Source organism: Lutra lutra, chromosome 12 (genome assembly GCF_902655055.1).
Source record: "Lutra lutra chromosome 12, mLutLut1.2, whole genome shotgun sequence".
NCBI lineage: Eukaryota > Metazoa > Chordata > Mammalia > Carnivora > Mustelidae > Lutra > Lutra lutra.
The window spans coordinates 75,497,714-75,516,295 of record NC_062289.1 but is presented as its reverse complement, the minus strand read 5'-3'; the positions used below and the strand labels follow the sequence as shown (position 1 = coordinate 75,516,295).

General features: G+C 49.3%; 1 protein-coding gene across 3 annotated transcripts in view; it reads left to right on the top strand.

The window, feature by feature from the left end:
• CRYBA4 (crystallin beta A4) overlaps positions 1 to 1,272 on the top strand; it is a 31,014-nt gene extending 29,742 nt beyond the window's left edge. For all 3 annotated transcript variants that reach the window (XM_047697488.1, XM_047697489.1, XM_047697490.1), the window contains one exon: positions 991 to 1,272. In XM_047697488.1, coding sequence (XP_047553444.1) covers positions 991 to 1,138 — 148 coding nt within the window. In that variant the 3' untranslated portion in view covers positions 1,139 to 1,272. The remainder of the gene's footprint in view (positions 1 to 990) is intronic.
• The last annotated feature ends 17,310 nt before the right edge of the window (positions 1,273 to 18,582 follow it).

The window sequence follows — 18,582 nt, the reverse complement described above, 5'->3', positions numbered from 1 at the left end:
GCTCCTGGCAGGAGTGAAGGTGAGAGGTGGCTTTTTGTTTTATGGGTGGTGGTTGTTTTTTGGCTTGTTTGTTTTTAAAGGTTTTATTTACTTATTTGAGAGGGAGAGACAGAGAGAATGACAGAGAGAGTGAGAAAGCAAGAGTGGAGAGGAGAGGGAGATGCAGACTCCCTGCAGAGCAGGGAGCCCAACACGGGTCTCCATCCTGGGACGCTGGGATCATGACCTGAGCTGAAGGCAGACGCTTAACCCACTGAGCCACTCATGTGCTCCCCTTTGTTTTTTAACCATCAGAGAATCTTGTTGTTCCACAGTAGGACCTCTTGTGATTTATTTTATTATTATTATTATTATTTTTTAACCTCTTGTGATTCTTGAGTCCACTTCCCTTGTACAGGGGGAAATGGAAGCTCAGAAAGTGAGACACCAATTATTGTCCAGTCCTGATCAATGTACAGGGAAGGGCTTCTGGCTAAGGGAGGAGGGAAAGAATGATTCCTCCCTTCCTCCCTTCCTCCCTCCTTTCCTTCTTTTAGTATGTATTAGCCCTGCTGGCCAGGGGCATTGCACTGTGCACCAGAGGGCCCAATGAACCAGACACACATGCATCCCTACACCCAGGAGCTCACCCAGCTGTCACGGGAGGCTGACATTTTATAAACAATCTGATAATTGTCTAATTATATGAGAGCTACAGAGGACCAGGAGGAGTGTGGCCTGATTTGGAGAACCAGTCCTCAGAACAAGAGGATAAATACAGCTTGGTCAGGGGCTGGGCAAAACATGGCTGGAACGGTGTTCTTGTCAGAGGGAACAGCATGATCACAGGCCAGGTTGTGGGGCGGGTGTAGGAGGAGAGCAGGGCACATTCCGGTCAGCGAAGGAAGGCTGGGATGGCTGGAATGTGTCTGCAGCACCAGTCCCTTCATCCCTGTGTGCTCACCTTGGGGGTGCCTCTCGAGGGTAATGGTCTGCTCTTCCCTTCCCCAGCTGGGTTTGCTCCCAGTTTCCCAGCTACCGAGGCTTTCAGTATGTGCTGGAGTGCGATCACCACTCAGGCGACTACAAGCACTTCCGAGAGTGGGGCTCTCACGCGCAGACTTTCCAGGTGCAGAGTGTCCGCAGGATCCAGCAGTGAGCAGGGGGACCGGCGTGGTGCCTAGGAGCAGAGGGGAGCCTGTCTGGAAGGAGGAGCTGCAGAGGGTCTTCCGTGCCCACTCCTCTGCCTCCCCCCCCCCGTGGCCCCTGTGAGCCAGTTCATGCACAGTCAGCACGAAAAACAAAAAGTAATAAAAGAGGTCTAGTGCTAGCTTGTGCATTTTGATTTCATCAGGCCTCTCAAGGAACTGATTTTTTCTGCTTTGTCGATTTGCTCCATTGTTTCTCTGTGTCCTACTTCACTCTGTCTTACTCGTCACCATTTCCTTGCTTCTGTTTGCTTTGGGTTTATTTTATTCTTAATTTTTCTCGCTTGTAAGGGTACACCCTTGGGTCTTTGATGTGGGTGCTGCTTTTCTCTCCCGGCAGAGTCCTCTAGAGCTCTCAGTTTCCCTATGAGCACAACTTCAGCCGCTTCCCCCAAATTTGAATCATTCAGTCCGATAGTTCCTGGTTTCCCTTGTGAGTTCTTCGTAGGCCCATGGGTTCTTTCATGATATGTTATTTTGGGGGATTTTCAAGATTGTTACGGATTTGTTCTCAAGTCCGATTTCAACACTCGTGCTTACTTCGGCAGCACATAGATGAAAATTGGAACAATATAAGATTTCAACACTCTAAAATGAGCCCAGACTTAAATTTTACAGCCCACCACATGGTCTATGTTTGTTGCACACTTGAAAACTGCTTAAATTTGGCAGTTGTCCTGTGGAGGGTCTGTCCACGTCAATTAGGTCGAGTTGAGGTTGGTTAGTGTTTTTGGCAAGTGCGTGTTAGATTTTTCTACATTTTTGTTGATTTTTTAAAAACTCAGATTTTTATCCATCACTGAGAGAGGGTTGTTAGTATCTCCTACTATAATCTGGATTTATCTGTTTTTTTTTCCCCCTTTAGTTTTATGCATTTTTGCTTCCTGATTTTTTTCTTTGTTCCAGAATTTTGATACTGTTACTAGGTGCACTTACATATGCATACATATACCTATATTTTTAAACAATTTTATTTATTATTTATGTGTGAGAGAAAGCATGTGAGAGCGTGAGCGAGCGAGCATGGGGGAGGGGTGGAGGGAGAAGCAGACTCCCTGATGAGCAAGGATCCAGATGTGGGGCTTGATCTCTCGACCCTGAGATCTTGACCTGAGCCCATGGCAGACACTTAACTGACTGAGCCTCCCAAGTGCCCTAGTCTTTTTTTTTAAAGCATGTGCAAAGGGAACCAGTTCTCTCCCCTGGCAAAATTTCTCATGTTCCTTTTGTTTTTACCCACAGTTCGCTCTCACACACTACCCTGGAGTCTCTCAATTGACGTCGTCTACCCTCTAAAGGAGCCCCAGAGGAGGTCTTAAAAACTGAGACAGAAACCCCCATTCCACTCGCAGGCAGCTTGAGCTGGAGATCCGGTTTTACCTCGGGCTCTCTCCCCACTCCTGATTCTTTATTATGTAGATTGCCTTAACTTCATAAGCCTTTTGGCTCTTTTTCCACGCAGTCTTCCTCTGCCATCAGTAAGTAGGACAGAGACCGGACAGGGTGGGGTCGAGCAGGCCTGCTGGAAAAGATAACCATATCTGGCTCAGGAAGGGGGAAGGATGTGTTTGGGAGCATTTGCTCTGGAGTAATTCTTAACCCCTCCTGTGCACCAGGTCCTGGGAAGTGGTACACAAGGGACTCAAAGTCCTTTTTCTCACCAGGCTGGATGGGGAAGTAGGCTGAGTCTCCAGTGGGTCACAGTATCCCATGATACCAGGGGAGGCATGCTGGCTGTCAGGCTGGGAGAGGGGCAGATGACGGGAGAGGGGTAGGGGAGAGGCAGCCTCTCCTTGGTGCTTACCTCTACAACCATATCTTCTCTGAACTTGATCCCTGAATGTCCAGGGATGTCTAGACACATGGATGTCTAATGCACATCTAAACCAAACCCATGAACATGGAAACTCCAACTCTCCAGCTCTTCAGGCCGAAAACGAGGAAGAATCCATAACATTTCTCTTTATCTCTCACTCGGTAGTAATCCAATCCATCGGCAAAGCCTGAGGCTGGTACTTTCCAAAGGTACCAGAATCCAATCACTTACTATTATCCATCCCCTTTGCTCCTACCTTTGCCCACAAGCATCCTTGTTCTTTGCCCCGGCAGCCAGAGTGGTTGGTCCTGTTGAATACAGAAGGTGGATCTTGTCACCCCCTGGCTCGAAACCCTAGGATGCTTTCCCCATCCCACTCCCAAGGGAAAACAAAACAAAACAAAACCAATTCAAACCACAGCAACACTTTTGTAGTTTTCTCCAAGGCTGACCATGACTTGCCTCTCCTGTGGCCTCTCTGACCTCAGGTTCCACTGGTGAAGTCTTCTCTGAACGTTTCAAGGGCATTTGCCTGCTCTTTGCCCAAACAAAACACCACAGACTGGGGCACTTAAGCAACAGATATGGATGTCTTACAGTCCTGGAGGCTCAAGTCCAAGATCAATTGGTTTCTGGTGAGGCCTCTCTAATTGGCTTGAGGATGGCAGCCTCCACTCTGTCTTCATGTGACCGTCCCTCTGCGCACGTGTGCACCCCTGGTGGCCCTTCCTTTTCCGGTAAGGACCCAGTCCTACTGGGTTGGTGCCACACCACGACAGCCTAACTTAATCACCTCTGTCAAGACCTTTTCCCCCAGTTGGGTTACTTCTGAGGTACTGGGAGTTGGGACTACAACACATGAATTTTGGGGGTGAAGCATGTCTGTCCACAATACCAGGTTTATTCCCCCCATGCTGAGGTTTTTTGGTTCTTGCTGTTCTCTGTTCCCTCAGATAGTTTCCACCAACAGCCCCTCACCTGGAGTCAAAGGTTCAGACTTGGAAGGAACCTTCTAGATCAAATCTAGTGTTTCACAACCTTTTCTTAATTATTGTCCTCCTCGCTCCAGAAGTCTTTTTAGACACTCTTTTCCTGATGGTCACCCCCCGCCATGAAATTTTAATACAATTTTATATTACGATTTAATACAAAATTATATTACAAACAATATCACGATTTAATACAAAATTATATTACAATTTTAATATAATGTGTATCTGTGTATGGCCTCTCTGTGTATCTGTGCTTTAGACATAAAAAGAATTAAGGTTTATTTTTTTCCTCCCTGAAAGCCAATTTTCACCTCCTGGGGGCGCTGTTGCCCCCAGTAAGAGTGTATAATGGAGTCTCCTCCTTTCTTCAGGTTTGCTGGGAAAAAGAAACCCCAGGATGGATAAGGACTTGCCTAAGGACATACAGTGTATAAGGCAAAGCCTGGATTATGAACACAGACTTGCTGATATTCTCCTACTAAACTCCATTCATTCATTCATTCATTCACTCAACAAACATGTACCAAATGTCTACAATATACCACTCAGTTATAGGTTCTGAGGATCTAACAGGGAATGAAACAGACAAAAATCCCTTCCTTCGAGGAATTTTAATTCAGTTGGGGGACACAAATTTTACCCCCATAACTCCATGGTTCTTCAGTTAAGATTTATCAAAGACCGTTTTGCAGGTATTGTTACGTTGTTCCTTGAAAAAAAAATTATGTCCAAAAATCTTGGGCATTGTTGGTGTCTAGTCTTCAGGCCTTCTTGAAACCAGCCATAGTTTATTGTGTTTCCTGTGACTCCCTGGATGGACGAATGGAGTATTCAGAGTTCCCCAAACTAATTTGACCACACAACTATTACTATTATTCTTATTATTCTTTATTCTTTTTTTTCTTGGTGAACCCATCTTGCATGATGAGTGAGCTGAGGAGCACAGGTGAGACATGCTAAAGTTAGCCATGATAGCCAATCACAGCCTAGTATGAATTAGTTCACGTATGTCTGGGTCCTGCTGTTCACCAGGGCTTTAAGAAATGGACTGTGGAAGAAGTGAGTACTGCTGTGGGTGTACGGTGTAGGAGTGCTGTCTGGGAAGTGGTCTCAGTCTTAGGGAATGGGCATTAGGAAGATATAGGAGTGGAAATTTTACAGAGAGGATGGTGAAGTTGGTCTCTGTGGATTATGACATTTTGCTAAGGCCTTGGATGGGGGCTGGGCCTGGCAACCATCTTCCAACCTGATGCGTCCTCACCCTGAACACTGAGACCCTGGAAGGCACTGGATGTGGTGGTTGGTGAGGGGGATTGTAACCCTACAGCTGTACCCACCACGGAGAGGCAGCTGTCTGACCTGGGCAGGCACTGTACTCTGGGGAAGCAGTCATCACAGCCCCGGGTTTGCAATCTGGGCTTACCAGGTTGTGATCTCAGTTTCCTCCTCTGCTAACTGGGGACACACAAGACCTACCTCTTCCCTTTTGAGAAGTGAAATGGCATATCACACTTGCCTATCCCCAGAACACATACCATGTAAGCTGTCAGTAATGGTGGAAATCATTGGCATTATTCTATCTCTCTGTCCTTTGGCTTTAATATCTCCAGTCTCAACCTCCAGTCCCCTCATCTTGGGCATGCCTTTCTCATGATTAATGATAATATTGATGGCACATCTGATGTTGGTTCCTTTCTCATGTCATGTAATTTAAATGTGACAGTTAACTCCTTGACATCATTATAATTCCTTTAAAACTCATCAGAATCTTGAGAGTCCTAGGCTCAGAGAGGTCAAGCAACTTGCCCAAAACCATCCAGCCTATGAGAGGGTTGAGCTCACTGTGGACTGTGTAAGGTTTGGGGGAAGCTGAAAGAGTTAGTGAGCACAGTAAGTTATCTAAACAGTAAGTTGCTAAGCTCCTGTCCTCTCTTAATAGAGTTGAGAAATTCACAACTCACACTTTAGTATGAATAACTGGGAGAGCTTCTAACCTATCATAGAAAAGTCTTGCATTCCTGGGGGACAGAGCAGGCAATAATTGCTGAATGAATGAATGAATGAATGGGGGAGGCTCATTAGAATTTGATGGCAGCCCTATTCAGAACCAGAGTCAAAGCCAAGAGTGAGGCTGGTAACCATAAAAAATGGTACCCCAGATGTGCGATGGCAGCTGGAGTGACAGGCAATAATGAAACAATTTGTCAGGGATACTCGTAGGAGGGGAGGAAAGAGAACATGAAATTATTTTTCCTATCTTGGCAGGAGACCAATTCTCCTAGGTTATAAAGGCAAGGGAACTTGAATTATTGATGCGATTTGGCCAGAAGCGCTGGCAGGCAGGAGCACCCATCATCCAGAACACTGCACCCAGCCAGCAGGACTGACCCCAGCGTCCGGAACTGCGGGCCCCAAACCCACATCCTCTAGGCCCAGAGAGGGGAGGGGACTGGTCCAGGACCACACAGAAAACACGATCCACATTATTGCTCCTGGGAGTGGGCATGGCACAGAGGGTGACTATGCATTTGGAGTTGCAAACATTTGGGGCTGAGTCCTGGATCCCAAGTGGATCAGCCAAGGTGATCTTTGGTGTGTGTGTGGGGGGGTGCTCTTGGCAGGGGAGGCTCTATTTATTTATTTATTTTTTAAAGATTTTATTTATTCATTTGAGATAGAGCGAGGGTGAGAGAGAGAGATAGGGAGCACAAGCAGGGGGAGCAGCAGGCTCCCACCGAGCGGGGAGCCTGACCCGAGGCTCGATCCCAGGACTCTGAGGCCATGACCCTGGCCGAAGGCAGCCGCTCACCTGACTGAGCCACCCAGGCGCCCCAGGAGGCTCTTTTCATCCTCCACTCATGCCCTCTCTATCCCCATGGCCCCATCTGTCCAGTTCCTTCTCTCATCCACATGATCCTTTCTCTACTGTTACACTGAGTCACTCCCCCCAGGAGCGAAGACGCTGTGACCACACATTGGTAGAAACTGTCGACCAGAGAGGAAAGGGACAACCTAGAACGGAAGAGGGTGACAAGGTGAAGACCTCACTCATGTTGGGTTTGTTTGCCAGAGGAGGGCACGGAGTGGGGAGAGAGGGACGTGTTTTTCCCTGCACACCTATTCATCCCCAACAAGGACCAGGGCAGTGCCATGACAGTGACCAAGTCCCTGCCACAGCCCTTTGTAGAAAGGAGAAAAAAAAGCATCTCCTGAGCTTGCTGGACACAGAGCCAGGCCCTCACACATCCATTAGGGCAGAGCTCCAGTGGCTGGGGCAGGCCCACACCACCCCCACACCCTACACCCCCAAACCTCCCACCCCCTGCACCACCACCCCTCCCTGCCCATTCCCCACCCCTCCCCCACCTGGCCCCGGGGTTGGAGTCCTGCACCTGCCAGCTCGCCTGCTGGGTGGGGCGGTGCACCCGCCTGTCCCTACTTCCTGAGGCCTCTGTTTACAGGGGCCTTAATTACAGGATTAATGGAGGGGAAATATCATGAGGTGGGCGGCCTTTCCTTTCCTTGGGAGGCCCTTCCTTTCCCTGTTGCGAGCTCCTGAATCTTCTGACAACAGAGCTAGAGGAGGCAGGCCCACGGGTCGTGACAGCTTCCTCCCAGAGGTGGCAATCTGCCCTTTGCACCCTCTGGGGACCTTCAGCAGCTTCTGGGAGGAGCGCTGAGTTTAAAGAATCCTTCTTTAGGGGCGCCTGGGTGGCTCAGTGGGTTAAGCCTCTGCCTTCATCGTGATCCCAGGTCATGATCCCGGGATCCTGGGATCGAGCCCCACGTCGGGCTCTGCTCCACAAGGAGCCTGCTTCCTCCTCTCTCTCTGCCTGCCTCTCCCTACTTGTGATCTCTGTCAAATAAGTAAATAAAATCTTAAAATAAAAGAATCCTTCTTTCGGAACTGAATGGGTTTGGCCCACAGGGATCCCACAGGCCAGAACACAGCCCTGGCCTGGCCAATAATGGTCACCATGCACTGTGACTGGGCCAGGGACAGGCACGTGACCCAATGAGAGCCAATGAGAACCAGCTCTGAAACGTTGGTGGGAACTGTCTGGTGCTGGTCTTGTTAAGTTCTGGAATGGAGACTTAGAACTTGCCACCAAAGCCAGACTAAGGACAAAATCAGTGTAGGGGGAAAGCAGGTCTGAGAAATGGTGGGGACGAGTCTAACTGTCCTATTACACAGACGTCCCCTCTGCCTTTTATCACAGGGACTAAATACCACTCTCCCCCTGCCTCTTCTTTTTCTTTTTGGCTTAAGTCATTCTAGGATGACTCCCTACCTCCAAGCTTACACTTGGAAAGGTCCTGAGCTCTTTTACTTCTCCAAACCCATCTGAGGAAACAAAGAGGACCTCACCACATCCCCTGCTCATCTCCAGCTGGGAGCTTTGGTGGGTTTTCTCTCTGGGACGGTGGTTCATTTTTTTCCTTGCCTGTTTTGGTTCAGAAGTTCAGGGCCCCTCAACCCTCTGGCCTCGGTAGGCTTTAGTGGCCACCATCTTTCTTGATCCCGGGCTCAGGCTCCTCTCCCCCTAGCATGATTCACCCTCTTGCGCAGATGAGAAGACAGAGTTGGGAAATGCAAGTTGATGACCCCAAGCTGGTGTGAAGAATCGCAGAGCTGGGATTCCAACCCAGGACTCCATGTCAAGGGCCCTTCCTCTGTCCCCCTGCGGAGAAGCAGTGCAGCCTTGCAAGACATGGATTTCTTCGTTGAGATTCAACCAAAACCTCAGGCCCACCCGCTGGGGTCTCAGGCCCCTCCCACCCGCCAGGTCACTGGGGAGCACATCCCAGTCTCCCTCCGGAGAACTCTCTTCCTGAGACCTGCGCCGCACTGCCACCTGGTGGTAGAATGTGAGAAGCACTCCCCCACCGCCCCGCCCTTGTCTGTCCGAAGACCCTTGCTCTGCCTCGGGGCAGTGGAATCGAGACCCGGACGCACTTTCTGGGAAATTAAGGATCTGATATTAGATTAGCCATCCTGATACTCCTTTTCTGTTCGCAGTATCAGCCACGGTCATGTCTTTATTCTTCTAGTTTGTTTTTACCTTGTAGACCTGGGACATTCACAAAATTAATTGCATTCTCTTTCTACCTAGGCTACCGGGGAGCTCGGAACCGAGGGACAGTCTGCTGGATTATTAGCAACTAGATAGAACCGTGTGACAGGCATTTGGAAGAGGAACTTAATCCCAGATTCCATATTCCTTTCTCTGGGACTCATTTTTCTATCTTATTTTACATTTAGGTTCCTGGCTATGCTGAGCTGTGTAAACTACCTTAACTTCCTCTTTTTTGGGGCGGGGGGGGGGGGGGCGGTGGTGGTGAAGAGGGCACAAAACAAAGTTATACATTCAGAAAGAGCTTGCTTACTTTTTGTAAAACTCAGTTTTCTTCCCTGTAAAGTAGACACAGGTGTCCCTACCTTGGTGGGTTTTTTGTGGATTTGAGGAGACACTGAGCCAATATAAGTGCCTACTTTATTCCCACCTCTCCATCCCCCAGGGCTCTTTGCTGCTCGCCTACAGCAGGCCAGGATGCATAAGGGATCCCAAGGACAGATCACTTTGTCCCCAGTCTCTCTCTCTGCTCTGCAGGCCACCTGGGCTCCCCAGCTAGAGCCTGGTGCCCAAGGGTCCAGCCCCTGCCTGCCTTCTGGAGGACTTTTGGCCTCCAGAATCTCCCAGCTCCTGTCTGCAGGCACCTCGGCATTCCCAGCTGATCTGCAGAAAGCCCAGATGCATCTCATAAATAAAGAATGTGCTGTTCTGCAGACTGGCTGGCAGGGCCATGCGTGGGTGGGAAAGTCTGGAATAGACGGGAGCCACGGGAGGTAGGGAGGATCGTATGGGAACTGCTGGCCAGGGCAGAGGATCATGAGAACCTAGGAAGCTGTAACGGGACCAGGGTCGGGAGGGAGGCTTTATGAGGCCAGAATCTGGATCTAGATTGTTGGGATTGCCTTTTGTTTCAGAGACCCTCTAGCTGTATTTCTTCAGCCTCAGTTTTCCTTGTCTGTAAAATGGCAATGATATCCATAGGTGGCGCCATCGGGCTAGTAGGCTATTGTTTTTATTTTATTGTTAATTTTTAGAAAAGATTCTATCTATTTATATAAGAGAGAGGGAGTTGGGGGGAGGAGCAGGGGTAGAAGGAGAGATAGAATCCTCAAGCAGACTCCCCACTGAGTGAGGAGTCTGATGTGAGGCTCCATCCCAGGACCCCCAGATCACAGCTGGAGCCAAAACCAAGAATTGGACTCAGCCACCCAGGTGCCCCCTAACTTCTGTTTTTATAGCATAAAGTCCAGAATGGGCAACACAGGAAAGGCGCAGTAAGTGTTATCATTTGCTCTGACCTTCCTTAGTGTCTTCCCCAAGTCTCTTGTGTGGCTTCTGCTATGGGAAGCAAGCACAGTGGGGTCAGGAGTGCATTGGTGTCTGGGGAGAGGACCCAAAGCTACAGGAATGGCGAGGAAACAGGTAGAAGTGCTCAAGGTGACAGGTGCAGGTGTTTGGAGCAAGAAGTAAAGACACCATCACTGCTCGCAAAAGGTAGATGAGTCTCTGAAAGGGGGGGTGTATTTCTGCAAGCATTTCAGGATGCAAGCTCGCTTGCGAAGGAGAGGGTGACCTCTGGAAGGTAGAAGGAGCTGGGGAGCATGGGGACACAGCGATTACACCATTAGCTTGTCCCCACTGGAATAGAGCCTTTGGGTAAGTCACTGTTCTTGCTTGGGTCTCTGCCGGTCTGTGAAATGGTTAGTCAGAACTGCAGGGTTTGAGGGTTTAAGGTTTAGTTATTTGAGCACACATACACTCAGGTCCCTCCTGGGTCAGGCCCTATGTCAAGCCCCTGGTGATGCCATGGCGAGCACACAGAGACATTTTTCTCCCATGAGGAATCTCCCAGATTGGTTGTGGAACGTGTGTGTGTACAACAGACGAAGGAATCCATGTAATCCCAAATTGAAATTAGCATCGAAGGAGAGTGGTAGGTGTCAGTCAGAAAGTGTGTGTAACTAATGGGCCTGACTTTCACCGGGAGGTCAGAGAAGGTTTCCTGGAGACGATGAGGCCGGGCAGGGCTGGGCTCGGCTGGGACGTGTGGGGCTGGAGCAGGAGCTTGGTGAGGGATGAACTCGGAATGTCAGCGGGGGCCAGCCCAGGCGGGACATTGCGGGTAAAGGCAGAGATCTTGCTTTGCCTCCTGAGACCTGTGGGGTGCCAACGGCTGTGGATGGGGGAGTGATGAGGCCAGGTTTGCAGTTCAAGATTGGAAATGTCTGCTGTGGAGGCTGGACATCCCAGGAGGGGATGATGGAGGCAGAGATGGCTGTGGCATTAGGTAGAGGAGGATGACTTGGTGGAATGTTCAAGAGGATACACCGATGGGGCTGGGGGTGCCTCCGATCTGGGGGTGAGGGCTACGGCTCCTCTCAGGTGTCGGGGTCCTTGTAAAGTCTTCCATGGGGCTTGTCTGGCTCTGCCCATGAAGGGAAAAAGCTGAGGTGGGATGGCAGGGAGGGCAGGGAGGATGGGGGAGGTGGCTGGATGAGGTCTGTGCCTTTCTCTGGCAGGAGCCGTGAGTGGCTGGCAGGCTACAGCACCTGCTGGGGCAGCTGGGAGGGCTGGGGAGCAGGTGCGGGGCGTCTGGAGCGGGTCTGTTTGCAGACGGGAGGGATGACAGCAGCACACACTCTGCCCCCCTTCTCTGTTGTCTGGACACAAAAGCCAAGACAAAGAAGCAAGGGGTGGGGGGGGGGTATGCAGGACCAGGACTCAGCTCACACAGGCGTGCCCACAGGGCACACACATGCTGGAGACAAAGGAGAGGCCCCCCAGGCAGAGGCTCAGGCAGAGGCAGAGGCAGGCACACACAGAACAAGGGAAGTCTCCCTTGACCTTGGGCAGGGCCTCCTTGTTTCCGAGCATTGCTCTGGGCACTGTGTATGAAGACGTTGGGGGAGAGCAGTGGGCCCCCAAACCTTGCCAGTCCCATCAGACTCTTCCTGAAAGGAAACAGCTGGTGGACTCCACAAAGTCTAGGATACACTCAGGTCCTGGGGATGATAAAGGAAGCAATCACGAATGTAGGGTGGGCTCGAAGCTGGCCTGTGTTTGGTCCATTCAACAGCACGTTCACACACAGGAAAAAAGACAAAGACATCTGTGGACAGGACTTGTTAGTTATCTGCTTGGCAGACAGTGCTGGGGTCTGTGGAGTCCTGAAGACCCCCTTCTAATGACCTCCCGGGAGTCAGAAGCTCCTTGGAGAGTCTCTGGTGGCCCTCCCAACAGAGAGAGAAAGAGAGAGCCAGAAATTCCCGAGCCAGTGAGGGGGCTGTGTGATTTTCCACACTCAGGTCACTGAATTCTCCCAAAAACCCTCCAAAAGAGGTGATGTTTATACAGAATTTACTGAGGCCCAGAAAGGTGGTGTTTCTTGCCCAAAGTCACATGGTGAGTGAGAGGCAGAAGTGAGATTCCAACTCAGGCCTGGCCATGGATCGGTGTCCACGTCTTGGCTGACAGGAAGGCAGAGAAGGCAAACAAGACAAAGAGTCAGTTGGCAGGGGATCTGGCAGTTCCTGGTGGGCTCTTCCCTGCTTCTGCAGACTGCTAGGGAAAGACAGATGCCTGGTGGTATTGTTTGGACACCTGGATCCAGCTGTGCCTGAAACCAGTATAGCTGTGGACTCGATTCTGCTACCTGAAACTGAAAAGATCCTGAAAACAATAGCGATTGATAGTTATTCCTGTGATGTTCTTATTCTTGTGATTTTCAGTTCTCAGTTCCTGGTACAGCGTCTGGCACTTGCTCTGCTTTTTCTTGATCTCAAAGAGTACTTGGGTCACTCATATTTACTTCCATTAGCTCCTTGATCTGACTTCTACTTGCAAAGTGGCTTGTCTCTGCCCTGGACTAGGCCAGGCTGGCCCATAGCGGGTGGAAGCTTCTCGGACTGGGGAGGTCTGTTGGGCCCAACGTGGACTCTGCTGGGTGGGATTGTGCAGTGGGTGCGTGATGGGGGAATGAATGATCCCCTATGGTAGATATCCCCTTGACAGCTTCCATGCCCAGGCATACTGGTGGCTTTATACTGCAGGCCCCTGATTTCTCTGGCCAAGGGAAAATGGTTGGTCTGCTTTAAGGACAGCTGGGAGGTGGCAAGGGGTTGATGCACAAGGAGAATCCTTTACCCATGCCAGGTAAGAGTTGGTGGTTAGCTACCTTGACCTCAAGTGGAATGGCTCAGGTGTGTCCCACTCAGTCTCTCAGAGGACCTCAAGCAGGATGGAGTCCTAGTTGCCCACAACAGCTAGTTTATTGTTATGGACTGACTTGTGCCCCCTTCCCCCAACCAAATTCATATGTTGAAGCCCTAATCCCCAAGGTGACCGTATTTGTAGATGGGGCTTTTATGGGGGTTGCTAAGATTAAATGTGGTCATAAGAGTGTGGTCTTAATCCAGTAGGACTGAAGTCCTTATAAGATGAGCAAGAGACAGGGTTCATGTGTACAGAGGAAAGACCATGTGAGAATGCAGCAGGAAGACAGCCATGGAGAGAGGCCAAAGAAAGAGGCCTCAGGAGAAAGCAAACTTGACTGCACCTTGACCTTGGACTTCCAGCCTCTGGAACAGTGAGAGAATCTTTGTAAACATCCTAATCTATGGTATTTCGTTAGAGCAGCCACAACAGACTAAGACATTCCTTAATGTCCCTATTTCCTCTCTTCACTGTCCCTAAATAATGCTTCCTTGGACCATCTCCCAAATAAGCTACTTGCACTTGAATCCCTATCTAAGGGTCTGGGATAGTCCAGATAGTCCAGATAGTCCAGACCCAGGCTAATACACCTGTCCATGCCTTATCCAGTGGGGACACATTAAGGCAGCCCCTGGGGGGCAACACAGAGGTAAGACCCTGTAAACACTGAACTCTAGTCTTCCATGGCAATGATCCTGATCCAGCAATGTCCCTTGGGGACTGAGCCAGACATTAACCACTGCTGGCCATGCCAGGGAGGGTAAAAGGACCCCACAGCGACCCCAGCACAGTGATGGGATCATTGTTCAGCTGGATGTGGGGAAGGCCCAACCTTCCCAAGGGCAAGTTGGGGTGAGCGTGAATGCAGGTGGATTTTTAGATTCTGCTTGCGGGTTTTTGAATCACACAGCGCTGGGTGCGCATCTCAGCTTCACCACTTTCTAGCTGGTTGACCTTGGGTAAGTCACTTCCCCTCTCTGAGCCTCACTTTCCTTATCAGATGAATCAACATTTCCCCCAGAGGGTGTTAGGCGGGAATGTGGATGAAGCACTTGGAACAGTGTCAAGAAAGTGGGTAAGGGGTCCACCTCATTGCCTCTGAAGGCGATTCCAGGGGGCAGGAGAATGTGGTGGCTGTGGGGAATTGTTGAAAGGCACATTCTTTCTGGGACATACCAAACGGAGCTCTCCAATGCTATACCATGCCTCCCACTGAATTCAGGGAGCACCCCCCACTCCTGGTGAGGATGGCTGCTTTGATGAGTCAAAATGGAATTTTCTGCCGGGATTGGACAGGGAGCTGCTTCCTCAGGGGACAGCTGTCGGAGAGGAGCTCCCTGGATGCCATGATGCAGGCACATAGTTTGGTCAATAACATGGCTTGAGGGCAGACTGAATCTTTCCCCCCAGCCCTTCTTCTGGAGGTGTGGCAGATGTGGTCAGGCAGTGAGGTGACGCCAGTGCTGTTACTGGTGGTCGTGAGGTCTGTATGACTAGTTTAGGTAACACGGTAAAGAAGCCCACCTGTCACTAACTCTAGAACCCCCTGACCACAGGCATTGGGACAGTATAAGAAAGAATGAGGTCCAGAGAGGTCTGGTTCCCCCCAAATTGGAAAGAGAGACTCCAACAAAGCCCTGTACACTCATGTTCACAGAAGCACAATTCACAGCCACCAAAAGATGGAAACCATGCAAATCCAGATGAATGGGTAAGCAAACTGCTGTATTCCTATGATGGAATAGTATTCAGCCATGAAGAGGAATGGAATACTGGCATGCACCACAGTGTGGATAAACCACAAAAACATCATGCTGAGTGGGATAAGCTGGAACCCAAAGACAGATATTGTACAACTCCATTTATAGAAAATAACCAGAATAGGTAAATCCATAAAGACAGAAAGAAGATTCGTGGCTGCCAGTAGCTGCAGAAGGGGAAGACGGGGAGTAACTGCTTAATGGGTGGGGGATATTTTAGGGTGATGAATGTGTTTTCGAACTAGCCAGATGTAGTGGGTGCCCACTGTGAATGTTGTAAGCTTCTATGAGGGAAACAATCGGTACAACTAAAAAGCAACTTCTGAATGGGAGAAGATACTTACAAATGATGTATCCAGTAAAGGGTTAGTCTCCAAACTACATAAAGAACTGATACAGTTTGACACCCCAAAAACAAATAATCCGATTAAAATGGGCAGAAGGCATGAGCAAACATTTCTCCAAAGAAGACATCTAGATGGCCAACAGACACACGAAAACGTGCCCACCGTCCCTCATGATCAGGGAACTGCAAATCAAAACTACAATGAGATACCATCCCACACCAGTCAGAATGGCTAAAACCAGAAACACTGGATAAAACAGATGTTGGTGAGGGTGTGGAAGAAAAGGAACCCTGGTGCACTATTGGTGGGAAGGCAAACTGGCACAGCCACTGTGGAGAACAATATGGACATTCCTCAAAAAATTAAAACTAGAACTACCTTACGATCCAGGAATTGCACTACTGGGTATTTACACCCCAAATACAAAACTCTAATTCAAAAGGATATATGCACTGCTCTGTTACTACCAGCATTATTTACAATAGCCCAAATATGGAAAAAGCCCATGTCCATCAGCTGATGAATGGATAAAAAAGATGTGGTGTATCTATATACAATGGAATATTACTCAGCCACCAAAAAGAATGAGGGCTTGCCATTTGCAACAACAGGGATAAAGCTAGAGTATATAACGCTAAGTGAAATAAGTCAGAAAAAGACAAATGCCATATGCTCTCACTCATACATAATATTTAAGAAACAAAACAAGCAAGGGGGAAAGAGAGAGAGAGAAACCAAGAAACAGACTCTTGGCTATGGGAGACAAACTGTTGGTTATGGGGGGATGCAGGGATGGGGGAAACAAGGGATGGGAATTAAAGCATGCACTTATTATGTTGAAAAAAGATAAATTGAAAAAATATTTACAAGAAAATGAAGTTGTTAGTTTGATATTATGTGAAATTCTACTAAAAAATCCAACAGGTGTGGTGGGGTTCATGAGTGCACAGCAGGATGCAGCTTACTGATGACAGAGTTGCAGCTGTGGAACCTTGCATCTGGGGGACACCCTGGTTTCTCCAGGGGCTTCTTTAGGGATAAAGAGAAACCTGTGCCTCCCCCTGCCCCGCCCCACCTTCTGGAAATGTGACCCGTGTCAGAATTCCCCTGGAACTCTTGAGCTGAGTGGCAGGCAGTGTCAGGAGCCAAAAACTATCTGTTTGCACATCCTGGTGGGAAGAGGTGAGCTGCCTGGTCCAGTTTAAAGGAGCAAAGTTTATTCTTGCGTGGATCTTCTGAGATGATAGTACCTCCTCCCCGTTGCCGTGGCAACCGGCGCTCCATCCTAAGAGGCTCAGGCCATTTTCAAGAGAGGCAGAAGAGAGAACGTTGACACTTCTCTTTGGGGTTCCATCTGGTGTTCTTATCTGCCTGTGGGCTCTCGGGGCCTGAGTTAGCTCTGTAAATGTCACCTGGAAGACGAGTTCCCAGCAAGATGGGGTGAGGATGACATTTACCATCCTGGGGTGTGCTCTGCAGTGTCCGGGGTCTCCCCACAGGATAAGGGGAGAGTCAGAGCTACACTGATGGGGAGACAAGAAGGGTGCTCCATCTAGCTATCAAACTAGACATGAATCTCAAAGGAGGAGGCACTAAATGCCTCAAGGCTGCGGGATGAAGAAGGCTCAGTGGGTTCCTAACCCTCCCCAGGAAAAAGGAGGGAATTTGCTTACCACAAAAGCACTCAACAGGTGGACAAAAAGATCATGGAACCAACTGAACCCCCGGGAGAGCTAGCTTGGGCTCTCCATGATCAACAAATGTGCTGTTATAGGAGTGGGGCAGAGGACAGCCAGGTGGATTCAGACTGGTTTTGGTATCTGCTGGATATGGGGTCTGGCCCCTCCTTGTGTTCCTCAGTTTATGGCTCATCCTGAGTTCACCTGAGTCAGACATGTTCCCTTCAGAGTGAGACCCCTGCTAGCTTCTCACGATCACTTCTTTCGCCTGCTCCTCACCCCCACCATTTTTGTCAACGCTTTCCTTGAAAGGATATCCCTAGAGCAAAAGATACTTGGAAATAGGACCATGGGCTCTTTATGGTTCATTTTTAAGAAGCCCCAGGGAAAAGGAGAAGCGTTTGAAAATCAGGAGCAGACAAGGGCCTTGATTTTTTTTTTTTTTAATCCAAAAGGATATTGGAAATGATAGGCTGATACTCAGGAGAATTGGAAGACAGATTATAAAACAGGCGGCTTGGGAATGCTTTAGAAAACGTCTTCCTTTTTGTTTGTGGTGTGAGTGACCCAGGGGAAGGTGGTAGAGCAGGTAATGGGAATATTTTGGCTGTGTCCTCTGGGCCATGCTGTGACCACATCCCATCTTGCCTTTTCTCTCAGTTTCATGTGAGTCCTCCTTCCTGGGCAGGATTGCTAGCTTTGCTAGGGCGGGGCAGTATCTCGGACCTCCCCTGGGTTCTTTAGAGCTCCTGCAATGTCTTTGGGCTGGGCACATTGGAGGAGTGCTGTGGGTTTCTTGAATGGGATTTGGATTTCCTGAAGACCAAATCGGGGGCCTGGGGGAGGGTGGCATCCCAGGGGGAGATGGACAATATGGAAGACAGCCAATAAACCTAGAACCTGAAATGGTCAGTTCAAATCCTGCCTGGGTCCCCTACTGTGAGCAGCTCTCACAGCTTCTCCGAGTCTCAGTGTCTTTATCTGAGCAATGAAGATGACAAATGCTATACACAGAACTGTAAGCATTAAACGGATGTCCTAGCATTATAATAGTAAAGATTGTGTTTTTTTTTTAAAGATTTTATTTATTTATTTATTTGACAGAGAGAGAGATCACAAGTAGATGGAGAGGCAGGCAGAGAGAGAGAGAGCGGGAAGCAGGCTCCCCGCTGAGCAGAGAGAGCCTGATGCGGGACTCGATCCCAGGACCCTGAGATCATGACCTGAGCCGAAGGCAGAGGCTTAATCCACTGAGCCACCCAGGAGCCCCTAAAGATTGTGATTTGAGCCTTTGTTGAGTGCCACGCACTGTGCTAAGTACCCCTCCCCCATGCATTTCCACATTTAATCCACATAACCCGATGAGGTGGATTCCATCATTATCTCTACTTTATGGGCTAGGAAACCAAGTTTCAGGAACGCTGTGTCCAAGGTCATCTGCCAGAGGACGTGCAGGAAGCTGAAATGGAAACCCAGGACAGGCGGGTTATAGAGGCCACTGGGACAGTCTAGCA